Raw genomic sequence first — 20,618 nt, forward strand, 5'->3', positions numbered from 1 at the left:
TAATTCGGGAGATAGAAAAATAGAAAAGAAAAGTGATGTGCGACGTCGATACGGACTTACACCGTCGACTGTATCCCCGATTTGGAAGTGCTGAAGCGGCAGGCAGTTCTAGTAAAAAACTAGGAAAACCAAAATTTGAAGATTTGGATCGGGCAATGTTGCAGTGGTTCCAACAGCAACGTCTTAAAAATGTGCCAATACTGCTCTCTGGACCTATCATAAAACTAAAAGCAGAAAAGTTTGCTGAACAGCTTGACATTACCGATTTCAAGGCTTCGGAAGGATGATTGGGGAAGTTCAAACAGAGACATGGTATACATTATGGACAGAGAAGTGGCGAAGCCCGTGATGTCGACAGAAACGTCACTAACGATTGACTGGAGAAGACGTGACCAAAACTAGCAGACAAGTACCCTGCTGACGAGATGTTTAATGCTGACGAAACTGAGTTTTTACAAAATGATGCCAGATAAAACTCTTAAATTTCGAAGCGAAAAGTGTGTGGGTGGAAAACTTTATAAACAAAGTATAACAGTGTTAGTAGCTGCCAATATGAGTGGGAGAGGAAAAAGAAAGCTAGTCGAGATTGGAAAATCAATTAACCCACGATGTTTTAAGACCATCAATCATTTATCGGTCACTTACAAGGCAAACAAGTTTGCATGGACAACATCGCAAATTTTTGAAGAGGAGATGCGGAAACGGGATGCGGATCTACAAATCTACGGAATATTGAATTGGCATTTCTTCTAGCCAAAACAACAAGTGTATTACAGCCGATGGACTAGAGCGTAATAAAAAGTCTTAAGAGTCGATACCGGAAAAACATTTTAATGGAAATGATCGATTCCGAAGACAAATTTTCCATTAATATGCTAGATGCAGTCAACTTTATTAGTAAACCTTGGAAAGAGGTGACAGCAGAAACAATTCAATAGAACGCAAACAGGACTTTGAAGATAATCAGCCACTAAGCTAGTGGATAAAGCACTTTCTAACAACAATTACGTTTACAATTCAGCAGTTACAAGATTTTTTGGTGATAGATGAGGAACAAGCAAGAAAGGGTGAGAAAAAGCATCAAGAGGAAGAAGAAGAAGATGAAGTAGTTGATCTGGGACCACCACCAACCATTCAACAAGCCTTATATTTAGTTAAGCTGCTAGAGAAATGTCAAAGTAGGAGATGCGTATTGGCATACTAAAAAAATTCAAAAGAAAATGACCGATTATTTATATAGATGTTAAAATATGTATATAAAATAATTAAATATTACAGAACACATATGCGTATTGTTATTTTTCAAGTGCCTATAACTCTTTATAACGAAAACTCTTTATAACGAAAAATAGCAGTGCCTTCAATTTCGCTAGATAGAGTTTCAACTGTATTTTTGTAATATGTGTTGATATTTCAAAAATAGATCAATTCAATAACTAACATTGAAAACTTGAATGGAAAAATCTTTAAAAGCCATTTTCCATCATATTTGGCATGTGTGAAAATGCTTAAACGCTATTACAAAAAATTATATATTATAAAAAAATATATTTTTTTATAATAAATTCCATTTTTGTGAATATTGCACATAATAAACTATCTTTCTAATATTTTTATTTACTGTTAGTATTTTGTCCATTATTTGTTTACAAAAACATTTTAGAGACTTAAGAATATAAAAAATGATTAAGGTAGGTGGCTATAAGACTGTCAAACATGGATTTCCATCCGCAAAACATGCCAAAATAGTGACATTTATGTAGGGCCCGATTGTTTTTTTTTTCGTCATGTTTCGTAGTCACAGCATTTTGTCAATCAAAAAACGTTTTATTCCTAATATTTCATCATTTTTAAACAGGCAATCTTAAACAAAGACACTCTCTTAAATGCGAAACGCAATAAAATGATAAAAATGGGATATTTCTAGAAAATTTGTCAACAATGACTCGTAATAAATTTTTAATTGAATCAGTTTTAATGTGACTTTTTAGTCACTCTGTATTTATTTATTTCTAAACCACACACGGACCACTAAAGTAACTTCTATTCTATAAGAAAATCAACCTCAAATATATCAAAAAGGCTTTCAGTCGCAGAAATCGATAGATACGAAAAGTAAGGTCCATTGAAGAACTGAAACAACCATTTGTTTCAGTTCTTCAATGGACCTTACATGTTAAACCACGTCAATGATGATCCTGATATATTTAAGTTTATTGTTTAAGTTTTTTTTTAATTGTTTAAGTTTAATTTAGATTTTGCTGATAACATTTTCTATGTTGGGTTCAAATAAATATGTAAAGATAAAAGTTTTTTCTACTCCTTTTGTAAAATACCCAATTATACACCGATCTCGCGTGAGGAAAATGTCATTTTACAACGTGAGTTTCCTTTCCCCCGGATCCGAGCCATTTCGGACATTTTCGGTATATTACCGCAGGGGTTTGGAAACAATCGGATGTCAGTGAATGTATTCGTATTTTTTTGCTAAAAGCTACCCAAACACGACGGTACTAGAAAAACTATACTATGCAACACGTTTGGTAAACTTTTTAGGCCACTCATTTATTCAAGCACTCGCTCCGCTGCGCTCCACTCGTGCCAAATAAACTCGTGACTCAAATGCTGTTTACCACACTTGTTAGATAACATACTAATTAAGTTCAGTCAGGATATACATGCTAGGTTTCCATTTATTAAAGGAATGCCGCTGTTTTTTCAAAACTTCATCAAAATTTCCTTTTTGGAATAGAAAGGAGTGAACTATTTGAAAGCATATTTTGTGTCATCAAGGATTATTCCTGGACTTTTTTGGGAAGTTACGTTACTTTTACGTACACAATTTTAAATGTAGTTCCAATGTCTTTCCGATTCCGGTCATTTAAATTTTAACATTTTTTCAGCAGTAAATCATGTTTTAATTTGTTAATTATGTACTCTCCACTTTACTAATTACGTTTGATACTATGGATTTTTGCGTTGCTATTGGAAAGTATTCATCTCTGTTAATTTTTTGATTTACTTATTTTTATTTATCTTTTTGTTGATTAATTTTCTACCTACGTCTATGGACGATCCTTAAATTTGTCAGTACTGAACTGAATTTACCTAAAAAAGTCCAGTATGCGATGATGAAGTTGATAAATTTTTAATATTTAAGCAGCAGTATAAAATATAAATTTCAGCCTGGAGCATTGCAATTTTTGCCATATTTGTCTTTATATAGGGATTTATCATCGCAGATATCAATTTTACTATATCATTTTATGCCATCCTAACCTAATATTTTAGTTTTAATGCTTGGAATAGTGTTAAATTTTGGGGTACAAAAGCAACAGTGAAATTAAAACCTGAGAAAACTGAAAAATTTTTTCGTCCAAAATAATATTGCCATCAACTATTTGCACACTTCTAACAATTTACGTAACATCAATTTTGTATCAGTTGATTATTTATATTTCCGCACTGCACGGTTTTCCTTTTCAACTGATTTTCCAGGTGGTAACATTTCCATCTTGTAGAACGCAATGCCTTCTTGCGGTAGCCATCTTCCCAAGAGGCGACATCTATGACATCGCAGCGATTCCCGCGTATCCTCGAGTTATTCTAACGCAGACAGGACCGGGCTGCATTCGGTTCCCTAAGTGGTTTACCCACCTTTTATAGTTTCGCGGCAACGAAAACTAACCAATAAGTGTGCAAAGCACATAAACCACTTAGGAGACGAAATACAGGTTCCGCATTGGCTTGCGCTGGCATTTTGGAAAATGGAAAAATGCGGCCATTTGGTTCACTCGTCACAATATCAATATCCAATTGTTCGTTGCTGGGATGACTTCAACCATAAAATTTAACATAATCTTTCAGTTTGTTAGTAAAAAGTAATAATTTATTTGTAGGCTAGAGCCTTTCGCTGCTGAAGCCAAGGCGGGTTAAGTGTAATGTATACTATCCAACCTCTTTGATGAACAACAATTTTAGCAGCGAGTTTCGTGTGGGACGAGCGGGGTGCATCGGAAAGAGTGCTTAATAAACGATGGACTGGAGCAGAACTTTATCAAACTGGTTACATAATAGAATATTTCCGAATACTATAAAAAACATCTCACGCATCTTCCCTCCAGCAGCTAAAGAATTTAACCCACAAATTATTAGTTCTTACCAAAAGAAATTAAGAGGTTATCGATTTGACCCTTTACTCATTATTGCATTTTTATCACTTTAACCCGGCTGCGGCGTTAGAACCAGTTGAAAACAACTTAAAGTAATTAATTGCAAATGGGTTGTCTAAAGTCGATTACACATTATTGAGCAGCAGAGCGTTTTTATGTCCAAAGGTTTCGTAACGAATGCAGACATAGACGATACGGCTGGCGTCGGGTTATGTGGGTCACGAGTCTCCTTTCATTCGAAGTCTCGCAGTGCTCAACTCGAAATCTGTTGTGGCGCTCTCGGGAATCGAATTTGGCACTATTTGCTTCATTGTGCCGCCGTAAAATGTACAAAATGACAAATTTAAACGGTTTCGTTTCCACAAAATGCCGACAATCAATAAATTTGTAGTGGGCTATTTTACGTCGACAAAGGATCTATTATTGGGACAACCTAGAAAATGGAAGTAATCATAAAAAAAATCGATAAAGCCTGTTAGAAAAAAATTCTTAGGAGAGGTTCAGGTCATACTGAATAAATCATTTAGGCAACTAAAACTAATATGACAATTGAAAACAATTGGAATGGGTTTTTTGGCATGAGAAATTTGAATCTGTTCTAAATGTAGCTCTTAATTATAGACGGCGCTTTCACTTTCAAAGGTTCTGGTTCTTTATTTATTTTTTTTTGTTAAAAATAACGAATTTTTCAACCATTATTATTTTGATAAGTTCCTCTTATTACAAGTCCAGATCAAGATCAAAGCCGCATTGTAGGATAAACTTACCAGCGTTTGTTTCTTCCTTGCTAGAATTATTTCTTATATAACTTCTTTATTACATCCATTACTTCAAATTTCCAGAACGATTGCTCCAAGCGTCTTTTTAACGTAAAAATGATTTTTTCTACGCCCGTCTGTAAAATATCTAATTATACACTGACCCAGCGTGCAGGAAGCGTCACTTTACCACGTCAGTTTCGTTTCCCACGGATTCGAGCCACTTCGGACATTTCCGGGATTTTACCGTACGGGTTTGGAAGCAATCGGATATTTTCGGAGATATTTCCCACGCCTTGAATATTGACGTTTGTCACTTCTGATGGTCATGTCAGTGAATGTATTCGTGTTGTTTCGTGAAAATGTACCCAAAAACTGACGGCCATAGAAAAGGTATAGGATGCAACACGTTCAGTAAACTTATTAAGTCACTCGCTCCGCTCGTGTCAAATAAACTCGTGAGTCAAATGCCGTTTACCCCACTGGTTGCATAATATACTATAGAAATTCATTTTTTAAGCACAAATATGGTCTAACAAAAAATCATGACTCTTTGAAATTGAGGAAACACATGTATCTCCCCAAGTAATAGCTTAATAATTTAGAACAAGTTAAAATTCCTCCTACTAAAAAATCATTATTATTATTTAAGAAAATATGCAGAAAAAATAAAAAAAAACTTTGACGAAGCATTGTGAACCACAAGTAACTTATTAGGTTAAAATACTTGAGAAATCATCCTGTGCAATATTGATCACTTATTTCAATTTAATTGAAGTTAATTGAACCTATTTGTGGTTCTTTCAAATGCCTACAACACAACACATAAATCATGTTTAATAATAACAGTAATAATAATAATAATAATAATAATAATAATAATAATAATAATAATAATATTCATTAATTTTTGAGTTTTATAACATTTATTACAAAATAGATACAGTTATAAATTAAATACGCAAAATAACTTTCCTTGATAGTCTTTTTTTTTACAATGTAGCAGCAGTTGTAAAGCAATTTTTTAAAGGATTTAAAGTCAGTTGTGATATAACTCGTAATAAGTAATAATGGTTCAACTATATGAACACACTGTCGAATTGACGCGCAGGAGATGCAAATGGATAATCGATAATGTGTAACCCGCGATCCGAAATCTATCCGTTTTGGTATACTAATTTTGTAAGATATTAGATACATCAGGTTAATAACGGAAATACATGTTTTAAAATTGAAAAAACAATGTTTTAAGACATACTGAAAATCAAGATTCTTGAAAGTGAAAATCCACGAGTGGTATTTCTAAAAAATACCTTCTACATCAACTTGTGTTCGTACAAACAATTTTGTGTGACAGATTATCTTTAACGAGATATTTGCGGAAAATATTTGCATAGGTTCAGCTTTTTTTACCTATCATTTTTTTCCTGCTTTAGAAAAGTAACTTGTAAAGGTATAAACTGTTTTGTTTAATTAAAATTGGGATGTTAGATTCATCTTTTGATTTTTCACTTTACCCACAAGTCCATGAATTTTTTGTAATTGGGGAGTGTTTGTCTTTTTGAATTCAAGGTATTTATAAAACATATTAATAACCTATGACATTTGCAGCAAATAGCACACATTTTACTTTTAATGCACATGGAAGTGGCAAGAACATGTTCCAGATTTTGATTTTGCCACGTCGGTAATAGCCGAACTCTAGCCATATTCTCACAGAATGTCTCTGGCTAAGACTGTTGCATCCGTTTTGTTTATTAGGTTCGTTCCAACCTCAAATCTCAAACAACTTTGAAATATTGAGAATGTTTGTTATAAATCGATTTATTGTTGACATTTTTCGGAACAATTGACCGATAAGTCAGCATATTTGGGTGTGATGGTGTAGAACTTGATGGAAGATTTTTACACTTAGAAGAAATATTGCATACTTTGGTCGGTTATCAATCATGTATGATGTATTTATTCCTGTTTTAAGTTAATTTGATATTTTGAAGAATACAAAAATCAAGCGAGTGTTCCCATAAAACAAGATAGATATTTCAACGTTTTTATGTAATTAAAAAACTTATCAATTATATTTTTGTGAATAAATTACAAAGTAATTCTGGATTTAGTTAAATATAAGTAAGTCTTATTAATTAAAATTAATTAAATTTATACCGCGCCTCCAAGAAGATTTTTTCTGAATATATCAGACAACAAAGGCAATAGAATGCAGCACTGTCGACAACGTGATAATATGTGTGATATACATAGGCTATGTTTTGACCATAGCTTTCTCGCAGTAAGGTATATAGGGCTAAGGTACAAAGTTAATTTAAAAGTTTTTGGATTTTAAAATGTTAGAAAACCACCCACATGGTCTCAGTATTATTATTTTGTAGTGACTACCCACAGGGAATTACGTTAATTTTGTGTTTAGGTTATTTTGCCAGTCATATCCGTTATTATTCCATGACCACCGACTATTCTGGAACAATTTAAATTATATTTCTATATCCAAGGCCATATTTGTCTTAAGTAACAAATAATTCTAGAAAATACATACATAATGAAAAAATATTAGATATAAGAACTTGAATTCCATTTTAATTAATATTGTTCCAGAATAGTTGATAAAGTACAGAAACGCATAAGAAAAATCCTGGTAAACTACGTCCAAAATTTCAACATGCTACGAAAATAGCTGCTTTGTGATTGATATAGAGGGTTGCGGTTCGTTGGATTCCTTTTGATAATCAATTAGGTTGCGCAAGGCGGCCCATTTAAACTTTTTATTATTTTTTGCGGTTTTGAACTATCAAGTTGACTAACTTTAACTAAATTTACTCAAATTTTGGCGAAGCTTCCGAAAAAAACCTTTTTTTTTGTCAGTTTTGGTTAGAAAATGATGACAAAAAATTTAGGTTACTTTTTGAGGTGGGCACCCTAACCTAAGTCCTTTAATTCCTTTATTCATTCTAAGCCAGTTTGTGCATTCTTTTAATATATCCCAGAAGTCCAACTCTATGTCGTGTCGCTCTATACTATACTATTTTATTATTTTTTCTCGATCTCTGACAAACATTTTACTGGAGCCATTTATTTTATTTAATTTTTGGTGGATTAATTAAAATATTAAAGATATTTTATTGATATTGCACGGCTAAAAATATTTTAACGCGAATGTGCAACATCGCATACGTAAAAGACGAATTTTCAAGACTATTCCATGTCCAGTATTCCAGCAACGTCCACTTTTCTCTCCAAACTGAATCGCAGTATATATTGTAGAACAAATATCAACAATTTAAGTAAACTGTCGATTTTTATGGGAACTTGAAGATAACATTTGCGTTTTCATATTGAATTGTGCCCATGTCATTCAACTCTTTAACACGTTAAAAAGTTCTGCGGGTATTTCTTCTCCTTTTAAATGATTTGCGTCTTTTTTTATAATTTCGTGATAAGAACCCGCATCGTTGGCGACAAAAAATGTCAAATTTATTGCCTGTCACCAAAAGTTATCGCTATTTTCTAAATTGAATGGCAAATAAAACAAACAAACAAACGGCACCATTAAACCATATCGCCATTCTTAAACCGAATGCAGCTGAGTTCTTTAAAGAATCTCGTTTAATTATTACACGCAATAAAAGACCGAGCGGTTTTCTAAATGGTAAGTAGACCCTATTATATTTCTTTTGCTTTTTTCAAATGAACAGACATCAAACTGCTGATCTCTGAATTAATGTGATTTTTATAGTAATTATTTCTTTCGCCGATAAGTTAAGCTTACCTAAATATTCGCCAATTTATAATATTAAATATTTATGTCCGTTTTTTTTTTTAAATTAGATTGCATATATTTTTTATTTAGTCGTCTGTTGCCGCTATATTTTTCATACCTGCTGACTTACATTTATACTTTGTCTCACGAACTCAGCAATGTTTTGTGCTCCTTATACCCATCCTCGACAATTTGACTTTTCAACTTGCTAAATTCTCTGCAGCTAAACCCATCGCTGTAACGATGCGATCCATTATATAACTATAATTATATTTAAAAGTGACGCACAAATATACAAAAATATGTTTCTGAAGTAGTAGTAGATTCATATATATTTTTTTATTTTCCGGATATTTATATAAAGTTGCCCTACCTTTTAATGACCATTAAGATTAAATTTAACAAAATAGTATATTATTCAACAATAAAAGCCATTTTAGTCATGAGTATGATTTGGCACGAGCAGAGCCCAGCGGTGCTTAATAAATGACTGAAGAAGTTTATCCAGTTGTTTAGTATATTTTTTCTGCGAACATTAGTTTTTGTGGACGTTTTTGAAAACAGTCGATTGCTCCCGGCTAGAATAACACTCTACGCACGTTTTATCCGTACATACTTGGGTATTTTAGATTGAACAGTAAAAAAATAGTGTTTAATTCAGTTTTTAATCTTATTTCTTAAATAATCTGTAAAAGCAGTTATTAAAAATTCGCGTTAACCTGAAATGGGCCTTGTTATAAAATTAATTTAGGCCATGTTTAACACACCATAAAATATCTCTAAAACAGTTGGTCTGGGTTAGGTTTATGATATTCAAACGGAGATATTTGATGTCACATTATTTATTATCATGCTACTGCTTGTTAACCATGAGCAATAAACGCGACTATAGATATATTTTGGAACATTTAATAGTTTGACAACTTGATAGCACAGCACAAGTACCTATTGATTCTATCTAAAAGTGCGTCTACTTGTGTCAAAGTAACTCGAGATTTAGAGGCAGAATAAAAAATACCTTTACTGTTAACTCATATATAAAAGAAAAAAACTGAAATGCATCAATTGTAAAATCAAAGGTTCTTAAAGTTTTCGAGAAAATTAATTCCAGTCACTGATTTGCACTGTTAACAATTTGCGCTGTTTGACCTGCTACCTAAGTTAGCATTATGAGCAAACTTATTTTTGAAAATTTTCTTTCTTTCTGTAGCAATAAAATATTATCAGGTTGCTATTTTTTGGCAGCACCACCAAATTATTTCTTGCCAGATATGTAAATGATTAAGTCACCTAATTAAATGCTTCTTACTTTGCAGGTAATGAAGAGGTCACGACGTCATAAATTTATAAAGTTGTCGGTGTTCTTTCTTGTGTATTCGATAATCCATGTCGTATCGATTCACCCAGATAAGAAAAACGCCACTCTGCCAGAACTAAAACACACCGACTTAATTGTAAAACGAGAAGCGGAACATTCTAGTACCAGTGAAAGCTCTACCACCAATGATCATCAGCCGTTGTCTACTACTAAGCACGCATCGTCCTCTACGAATGCACCTACAACGAAGACAAGTTTTACTACTAAAAAAGCAGAGGTATATAGGTTTTTCGCCCTTAGAGTCCTACACCGTGGCGGCAATTGGAGTGTTTTAACAAAAAAAGCCTATTTCTGAAATATATAGAGCAAAGTGTCAGGATTGATTTTGGATTTTATAGTGAAAACCTATTTGGATATCTCTATAACGTACCGAGATAAAGTGTTTTTTAATTTCCGATCATTTAGAAAATTTTTCTACAAATATTCGTTTTCCCACAAATGAATACAACATATAGTCATATAGTTAGTAGAAGAAATATTCATGTTGTCTCTTTTCAATCATATAACGTCGTTGTTATCGATGTTTTTATTTATATATAAGTAGATCGTAGTTGTACCTAGATGGATCTAAATAGACTTTAAAACTAAAAGAGTGGGAGTTCAAAAAAGCAAAGGAAAATAACTTAAATGAAAAATACGAAGTGCAAGGAGTAATTACCATTTTTTATTTTAATATATTATTAATATTTTATTTTAATAATACAGATTACTGAAGAAAATTACAGTTATTTTAATGTAAAATTTTTATTAAAATAAACCCTTAAGAATAATTTTAGACATTTTACATTAGGGTATTTTTGCGATTTCACTTGGCAATGTGCAACACTATCATAGTTATACTTACTTATACATAAACAAAAAATATCTCCGCCATTTTTCATGTCAGATAGCAACATCCAACACAAGTCAACTGTGATTGTCCTATAAAGTTAGAAACCGCGGAAAACCCAACAAAAATCTGAGTACACCATTTGTTTCTATTTTAACTAAAAATTTCCACAAATAAAAAAATTATCAGCAATTTCCAAAATAATCGAAAATTGAAAAACGGTTGGTAGTTTAGATATCGATCTCGGTTAAAATTTTTTACAACTTGTAGACTTTACGTTACAGCTTAGAAAATACATATTATCTGCAGTTTATGTAGTATAATATTTCTGTTAATAAATTAATAAATAAATTAAGCAGAAATGCATATGTGCATATGCATATATGCATTCTAATCAATAAATACCAGAAACAAACGTATAATTGAGCATTTTAAAGCAGGTCCATAACTATGACATAAGCGCAATAAACAATATATACGAAATTGATTCTGGAATCAATATAGGAGTATATATACATCAAAATTGTTAGAACATTAAAAGTACATTTTCTGATGATTTCTGATGTTTTTTATATATGCGATTAATTAGATAAACATTTACTATTATTATAGTTGTATATATTTTTTTTAATTTAAAAAAATTTTCAAAGTGCTTCATTTAAAAATGTGGCCTTATTGGTATATCAAACTGGAATACATTAAATTACAAAGAAATTACAAGTTATAAAACTACTTTTTATGTACTCTGTGTACAAAAACTCGCGAACGTCTTTCTGAGGTTTTGGTCAAGAACGGAAGTCCGTTATGTAATATGAATTTCGTCAACATTTTATTTTAAAATGAAGTCAAAAAGCAGAAGGATGTTGAAAACACCACAAACTAAATTTTGGATAGTGGTAGATAAAAACGTGTTTTTTTATAAACACAAAATGTTCCATACTAAAAAAAGTTCAGTTTCTTTTTAGAAAAGCACATTTTTCAAAATCATCCTGTAAGTCTGAAACGGCAACACATACCCATGTGCGGCTTTTGCCATTATATTCATTCCTACATCCACCTCTTTTAGAAAAGGTAGTTTCCCTTTGAAAGTGTCTAATTTGGCCCACGCTGTACATAAAATGCAAGAAATTATATTATTACACATGTTGCGACAAATGTAAACACTTTCACATGCAGACTCAGAACACTGGAACTACTGAAAAACCAAACCACCAAGAATCCACCACCACACGATTTTCAACACAAACACCCGCGATTGAGGAGACGACAACAGATGCAGTTATAGACACAAACTCCAGCTATATTGTATATAACGATACCACCGAGGTGAGTCTTTTCACACATGGACACATCATCACATCATTGGCAATTTGATTTCAAATGTGGAACTTATAGATACAGTCCTTCTGTAGTTCTCCCGCGTCCGGTAATCGCCAAATATTCTAATGGCAGTCTCTTGTCTGAAACTATTCCAAACAACGCTCTAAACAAGCCAGCAGCAAGTTTGCCGAAATATTAGCAAAACAGAGTCAATACCAGACTCCTGGCACTGCCAGACGCAGGAGAAATCCTGAACCTACAGGTTAAACCGTTACGTACACGCTGCTACTTAAAGGTGTTTCCTTTTCAAGTTACATGATGACAAAGTTTCTTTAAGGTTTTTATTCATGTTTCAAACATTCTTTTGGCGAAGTGAGTTATTTGTGGCTTCTTTCACCCCAAGTAGATTAGCATTATTAAGCTTAGTGTCATCCCGGCGGCTTCTTCACCAATATTATTGCAACTCAAAACGAAAGTAGCAGTGTAAAACTATTTAGGGCGACAATTACTATACACTCTACTAGAGCATGCTAAATAAAACGTTTCTGGTTACTACTAGAGGCGTTCGACCGGGGGAAGTAGCCTCTAACATTTTTTGATTCACCAATACTTGATATGTAAAGATATTTAAAGTTAAACATAATTATTTTGATGTCAATACGCAGGATTGTATCTATTACGCAAATGAACCTCAGCAAAATTATTAGACGCGTTCAACGCATAAAAACAAATTGTGGTTGTCAATAAAACCATCTTAATATTTTGACATCAGGATTCTAATTTTTATTACAGATTGTTATTTTTTTTTACAAAACTAAAACGAGATAGAATGTCAGGAAGCCTAAAAGTTTTAATTTTAGGTTAGTTTAGTTTAGTTAATGTTTGTTGCGCCAAATGTTTGAAATCATAATAAAAAAAAACGATTTAACACGATGTAATTTGAAAATCAGACATATTCAGCAATGTCTACCTTTGGGTAATAAGTGAATTATTGGCAACAAGACCACTTGGCAATTCAAATTATTGAAATCTTCGCTCGGCAGAGGAAGTTTATGTATAAAATCTGCAATTCATACATCGATACGACTATATGATTTTCCAATAGGCCAAGTGGTAGTAAATTCCACAGCAGTGGTAGTAGCGTGGGAAGTTTGTTTCTTACATCGTTACATAACCCATCAATCAATGTAAATTATTTGCTAATATGTGCCTTACCATTGATTTGATTCATTTTTTGCCGAATGCTATATTAACTTTAATCTAACATAAAAGGTTTGTGTGTGTCTACATAAATTAGGCGAAATATGAGAAAATAACGAGTCAGTAATTCGATGGGAAATATTAGATTTAGGCGTTTTTGATAATATTGAAAATAATTACAAATAAAGAAGATAATTTTAAATTAGTTAATACATTCGTCTGCACAAAACCCAAATTTTTCAGACGTCCCCAGAATTGTATTTGCACGCTGTTCTCTGGCAATTTCAATATAGGACGGTATGTTCAATTTACATTGCCATAAAGATTTGGAGTAGTTAGCCTTTTATGATGCCTGTGAAAACCGGGATTTCCCCTTCGTGATGCAGCATATATTATTAAAATTTAAAATTTTATTGAATATGAATGTAAAAATCGAACCATTGAGGTAGTTTCAAAAACACGAAGCCGTGATTTAGAGATGCTACTTCTTAGAACTTCGAATTAAAACATAGTTAAGGTCACGTTTAATCAGAAATAAATTATATTAATTTGTTTTAGTCATTCGTTAATTAACGTTTGTTTTTGATTACAGAACGAAACATGTATTCCGGCAGCAATACGACAGGTGAGTTTCCCATCTGAAATTGTGCTTCAATTGCGCATTCGTCATGTATAAAAAACGTACGTAACAGTCCCCGTGAAATATTCGGCAAACAGAAACTTCTAAATCTCCACTGATAAAATGCAACGATCTTCCAGATTCCAGATTTCATTTATTTATATTTTATGTTACTATGATTCTTTGTTTAGTTAATGAGCTTTGTTCTAGTTCGTCTCCCTAATTATACTCCACAGTTACGATAGTGGCTGTGGTTGTCGTTTCTATTTCTCTTAGGTTGCCTGTTTTTTATTATCTCCTATTATACCTCTTTAATTTGCAGTAGCTCGTCAGTATACTAGAAGATGGCAAACAATAATTCAGAGATCCTTGAATCATACGAAATCGACGAGCCTATAATTATGAATGACTAGTATTTTCAAATGCAGGAAAGTGCAATATCTAGGCCATATTGTGCGAAACTCAACTTTCTTAAGTCGAATCTTTTTCTTTATTATTTGTTGAATTTAATGTTCTAGTGCGGCTGTTTCCGGTTTGTTCATTGAAATAGAAGTATTGGATTACTTATCCCTTATTGGAGAGCCATTTTTCCAGACTTTTCTGGTTGCGGAGTTCTTGCTCTATAATATTTGACGAACCAGTATCGATCTTCTAAGGTTCCAGTTTTGGGGTAATAAAAATACACTTTGCAACACCTAGAAACTATTTCTGATTCAATTAACCCTGCTATGGATGTGTGTCAACTCACAAAAAGAGTGCAGTCATTTATTTTGGCAATTCTCCCGTGATATTTAAAAAAATCCCCGGCGCTTTTATGTTTGGTTGAAGAAAACTAACAAAACCAGTAGCATTTGATTTATTGACTAAATTGACTTATAGAACAAAGTCGCTTATCTCTACCTAGTGAAAGAGAAATCCTAGTCCTAGCCCAACAAAAATGATATCATATTAACACTAATCCTCTCCTCTTGTAAATTGATTGGGTTTAAGACATACTAATTTTGTTTAGCTAGCCTGAAATGGGTTGGGCTGGTAACATACGCATAATATACAAATGGAGCATGGATCCCACACTGATACGCTTAACGCTTTTATCTGCTTGCCCGCTTTAGCAGCATTAAGCTTAGGTATAGCCTTATAATTGACTTCTGGGTCAATATCCAACCATTTAGTTTTTGAAATGTATATAAAAAACACTTTATTGGTGAGGAATGTTTTTCCCATATTATGAATATTTTACATTTACATTTTTATACACTTACAATTTTATTTAAAAAAAAATGTAACACAACTTGAATTGCGAAAATATGCTAAGATTAACTCAGACTATTGAAAACAACTCCGCTGAAAGGGCAGCTTTATTTTCATTTGCAAAATCCCTGCTAAAAATTAAATAAGCGGATTAAATAAGTCAGTGAGTAAATGAATCGAAATTAAAAGTAATTTTAATAAGGAGTCTCTTTTGGAAACCTCTCGGAAACGGCTCCCCCACTAGAAAACTCGTTTTTATATGCGCAATCAGCCGCATCATCAATGATTGCTCCCGTTTTCAGACGTAAAATTCTATGAAATAAAATGGACAACCGCGCTTTAATATTTGTAAAAGGTAAGCCTTTTTTTAAGGCGATCGTTTGACGATCATGTGGGTGTTTGATAAAAACTACAAACGTTACATTTTTATTTTTTCTATTTCTATTTTAATAATTTAATGACTATTACCAAAAAATTGAGAAAGCCTATTTAGTTAAGATTTCTAGGTAAATAATAATAATAATAATAATGATGATGATGACGATGATGCTGATGAACTGCAAACAACCATTGTTTTGCTTAAAATATCTCTTTTCTAATTAACAGCTACTAACAAACCAAATAGGGGAAATACGCATTTAATGTTTCACATCATCAGAATAGACCGTCCAAAATACTCGGTGAAAAGGTTTTACCTATCTAGAAGCTTGGGCTTCAGATTTGCTTCTAAATGGACTGCGGAGAATGTGAGAAAGTATTCCCATAACAAAGTCACGGAAAGCCAGCGCAGGAAGGTTGTCCTGGCAGATAAAAAGGCTACACCATTGAAACTCGCAGAGAAACAGCATAAACCCTTAGATAATATCTTAACGCAGTTGGAAAAACTGCTGCACTGGCGTGGCCAGGCATTTCATGAGAAATATCTAGCAACTATCGAACAAGAATCTATCGATAGCAAGGTCTCCACTTTGTACTTGCGTTCTGGCAATCTATTTTCCGGGATCTAACGCACTATATCTGGTATTCAAGAGCAGGTGATTCCCACCAAAATATACAAACGAAACATTCTGGGGTCTGAACCCGAAGATGTAAAGTGTCAGAGAAACATAACTAACTAACGGGCATGGTTGCATAGTCGATTTTGCTGACGAGATTCGGCACATGTGGAACATGGAATCAGTAACAGTAGTGTCCATCATTGTAGTTACAACAGGAGAAATACCGAAGAGCTTAAAAAGGATCCTGTTGACTCTGATAATAATAATAGCAATTATTTAGCTGACCACTGATATACATTGTATTAACAAGGGGATCAATATTCAATAAATAATTCTATTCAAAGAACCGTTTGTGCTTTTTACCGGAAATAGAACCTTGTTTTTTTTTTTAAATGCTGTAAACCCCAACAACAATAACAAAATGTTGTTGCAACAAAACAAATGTTTATTTTGTACTTGATATTTTTCAGTTCCCAAAACCGTTAATGCCTCCTGACGTGCGGAAACATGGAGGCTTGATACTCCACATTATCATCGCCATTTACATGTTCGTCGGATTAGCAATTGTGTGCGATGAATATTTTGTGGCTTCCTTAGATCGGATTTGTGAAGGTGAGTGTTCTTTGAATGACTTATCAAATTGTAACCACTTAAACAATAATAATTAGTCATTAACCACTGCTTAACCAATGATAACTATCATTTAAAGAAATGCTATTTTTGAATAATCTAACCAAACTGACAACGCTAGATTAACTTTTTATGTCCTAATTTTTTTTTGTTTTACAAATCTATTTGCGAAAAAAAAATGTTATGTCAGATTTTATAATAATATAATAGCAATTGATTTAAAAAAATGACAAAACTAAATTTTAAATTTAATAAAATAAAAATATTAAATTTTAATAAATTTCTCAATCTAAACTAAAGGATGTTATGGCAGCAAACTTTTTTAAATAATAAGATCTGTTTTCTTGCATATCTGGAAAGATTTCTCGTTTCAAGAATATTCTACCAACAAAAATTGATTAAAACAAAAACAATAACAATAATAAAATAATGCTGAACCGCAATGAAAAAATGGGATTTTGCCATTTTTAGTAAAAATAAATCTAAAAACTTTCTTGTTTAAAAAACAAGTACATATGATATAAGTATATATGATAAAAATTCCGATCCGTGGTCAGTATCAACCTTGACTACGTAACGTTAGATACAATTAAATATTTAGAAATTTAGCGGATTTTTTATCTATTGACGGACAACATTCGATAAACTTTTGAACTTGATTGAACTTGTCCTTTGCCAGATATGCATTTTGAAGATTTGCTTTTAACCTTTATATTGGCAATTGGATGTTTAACTGACTTTATCAGATTAAATTTTTTATTTATTTTATTTAATTATTTTATCGTCAAAAATCAAATACATCATCAATCAATCAATTGCAAAGAACAACAAATTTGGTTGAAATGCAATATTTACAAAAATATACCCAATTTTGTAAATATAGTGAAAAGATCTTTTTAGGTCACAGAAAGTTCGGAAAAGCTTCACTTCAGCAGTCACTAATCTTAATCCGAAATTAAATCCTGTGGTGGGAGATCGAAACAATCCTAGTCTCCAGCCGCTTACGCTCATTTTATGTTAAGTTGGCATCATCATCAGCAAATGTAGTTGTGATGTAGCTGTAACCTAGCATTACATTAAAATATATTAATTTTATTTTTAAATTCGATGATCCAATGTTAGCTATTAGATTATATAGATGAATCTCATCTCATCTCATGTTGCTACGATATTTTCGTAACAGCACATTTTCTTTCGAAACCCCGTAAAAGATATACTTGGCCCGTTTTTCACCGAAAATCTAATTCTGCCGATCAAAGCCATATCCCAACTAAACACTGTCGAAATGACGAACTGTCAGAGGTCATGATCATTGTTGAGCTCCGCAAGGGCCTAAAACTGAGACTTAAAAAAATATGTCTTATTTTTGTGTCGTTCGCATCGGCGTACCTGCAAATTTAAACAGACCTGATCATATTTTGACAAAATAATGCCACATCCAAACTGAAAACTGTCGATTTGACAAATTGTCATGCTGATGGCCGCAAAATTTTATTTGTTGAAAGTGCAAATTGAAAGGAGGTCTGTTTGGTGGAAAACCAGTTTTGAGATGACTCGCGCGTACGCTCCCTTCCCAACATTTTTTCATGTTTGCCTTATTGGCATAAACAAGGCCTCTATATAGTGGTGGTTATATGGAGTAATATGTCGACACTGTTCCCGATTTACGTAATGAAGAGTAACGGTGACATTAGAATAGACAATGTATATTTACAATGTATATTTTACAACTCATATAACTTTTCTCACGTTGTGTATGTCCCGTTTCCGATTTTCTGCCAATGATCATGTTGAATTTAACTTTTTTTTACCATTACTCAATCAGGTTTTCGTTCAATCATATCTTGTATCAAAATATTTGTAAAAATAAGTCTTTAGAAAAACATTCGATACGTTTAAAGTACGTGAGTAATTTGGATTAATTAGTTAAACATTTTTTAAGAGTTACTTGGAGGATTATAAAGTCAGTGAGAATAGTGACAAAGCATTCTGAAGTGCGACATTATTTTCTATTTATACTGCTGTTTTTTTTAAATGTTCGTTAAGTTAGGTTAAGATAATGTTTGCTTACTTTATTTTTTTAGCTAATATTAACTATCTATAATAATCATTAGTGGTAAGATTTCTTTTAAAGATTCCAATTGCAACTTGTTACTTAAATTAAGAAGATCCAAATGTCAGAAGAGGCTTTTTATTTACTTAACAAATTGTTAAAAAGAAGTTAGCATCCATCATCTCATTACACGGCCCCTAGAGTTGTACCACTTTCGTAAACATTCAAACAACAAGAATCAATGTAGATAGGATTATTTTTATTACTAATGCTCTAGAAGTGTTGTTGTATGTGATATGCCGCAGGCAAATGACAAGGATTAAAAGCATTGTAAAAACTATAAATAACAATAAATGAGTAAAGAGGCTGAATTAAAAGAAACGCTTATATTTGTATTGACTTAATTCTTTTTTTTTTTTTTTCGGTCGCCTTGTTGTTAAAATACGTTGCCTTTAAAATAGAAATACAAGATTGTAAGTTTGCGATTGAAACTTGAATGAAACTGCAAAACACGACATTATGAAATTGGATTTCTGTGATAGTAATTTTAGGATTTGTCACTTTTGTTAATCCTTTTTATAATTTCTTCCAATTCATTTTTCACAACAAAATTTTTTGTGAATCTGTTGGATGAGTTTTGTTGAAGCCTCTGGTCAGTGGCAGAGAACCCACATTACAATCATCACGGTCGAATGATAAATAATTTTGCAACCATAACCCGTTGCCACTCTCGATCATACTGATACCACAGCCAGTATGGTGGGCATATTAAACGGTAGGTACGATTCTGAATATTGAAGGAGCAGAGATCGTTTATGTACTATAAGAACAATAAGGTCACACAGAGCGCTGAGGCACCCCCGCATTTGATACTAATATTAATCGAATATCATCAATTACTATCTGCTTGTTGGTTCTGTAACCGGAAGCAACGAAATCTTAATTAGATTCACACGTTTCGACATTTTTACAGCTTATTTCAGCAAGCAACATAACATTTCAAAATCGTATTTAATAATAGAATATTTAATAGAGTTTTATTTCCAAATCTGAAGAGCATCTGAAGAGCAATAAACTTTTTTTTGTTCAATAATTGTCTATTATTAGTGTAAAAATTAAATTAGTTAAATAGTTTCATGAAAGTGATCATTAAATAATTTTGTTTATAAGGTAAATGAGGCCCTTAATTGTATGGTATGTCTTCTTCTTATTTTAAGACTATGACTTGTGTTTTCAAGGAAGCAGCCTAAGTTGTGACTCTGAGATCCAGCTCTCATACCAGCGCTTTGGTGGTCTTCCGCGAGGTCTTCTTGTATTGGGTCTCTCTTCCGTTGCGATTTTCGCCAGTCGATCGTCTTCCATTCTATTGACATGATCTCTCCGTGCTCTTCTTCTAGTTCTGGCCCATCTCACTATATCCGGAACGTCACACATTCTTCTAATTTCATTGCTCCTTATTCCGTCTCTTAGCGTTTTCCCTGTGATTGAGCGTAATGTCTTCATCTCGGTCGTTCTATGAATCTGTTTAGTAGCTGCAGTCTCGGCCCTCGTTTCTATGGCGTATATCATAACTGCTCTAATACAAGTTTTATATATCCGTGTTTTGCTTTCGATACTTAAGTATTTATTCCTCCATAT

General features: G+C 32.7%; 1 protein-coding gene across 2 annotated transcripts in view; it reads left to right on the plus strand.

Annotated features, from left to right (window-relative positions):
• LOC132703005 (probable sodium/potassium/calcium exchanger CG1090) overlaps window positions 1-20,618 on the plus strand; it is a 47,190-nt gene that overhangs the window by 6,060 nt on the left and 20,512 nt on the right. The window contains exons 2-4 of one of the 2 annotated variants that reach the window (XM_060671993.1): window positions 10,019-10,297; window positions 14,022-14,054; window positions 16,768-16,909. In XM_060671993.1, coding sequence (XP_060527976.1) covers window positions 10,022-10,297; window positions 14,022-14,054; window positions 16,768-16,909 — 451 coding nt within the window. In that variant the 5' untranslated portion in view covers window positions 10,019-10,021. Of the gene's footprint in view, window positions 1-10,018; window positions 10,298-12,209; window positions 12,236-14,021; window positions 14,055-16,767; window positions 16,910-20,618 lie in introns of those variants that run through there. The other variant, XM_060671994.1, reaches the window with a different exon arrangement.

This window comes from Cylas formicarius, unplaced genomic scaffold, assembly GCF_029955315.1.
Source record: "Cylas formicarius isolate icCylForm1 unplaced genomic scaffold, icCylForm1.1 PGA_scaffold_6__28_contigs__length_40554024, whole genome shotgun sequence".
NCBI lineage: Eukaryota > Metazoa > Arthropoda > Insecta > Coleoptera > Brentidae > Cylas > Cylas formicarius.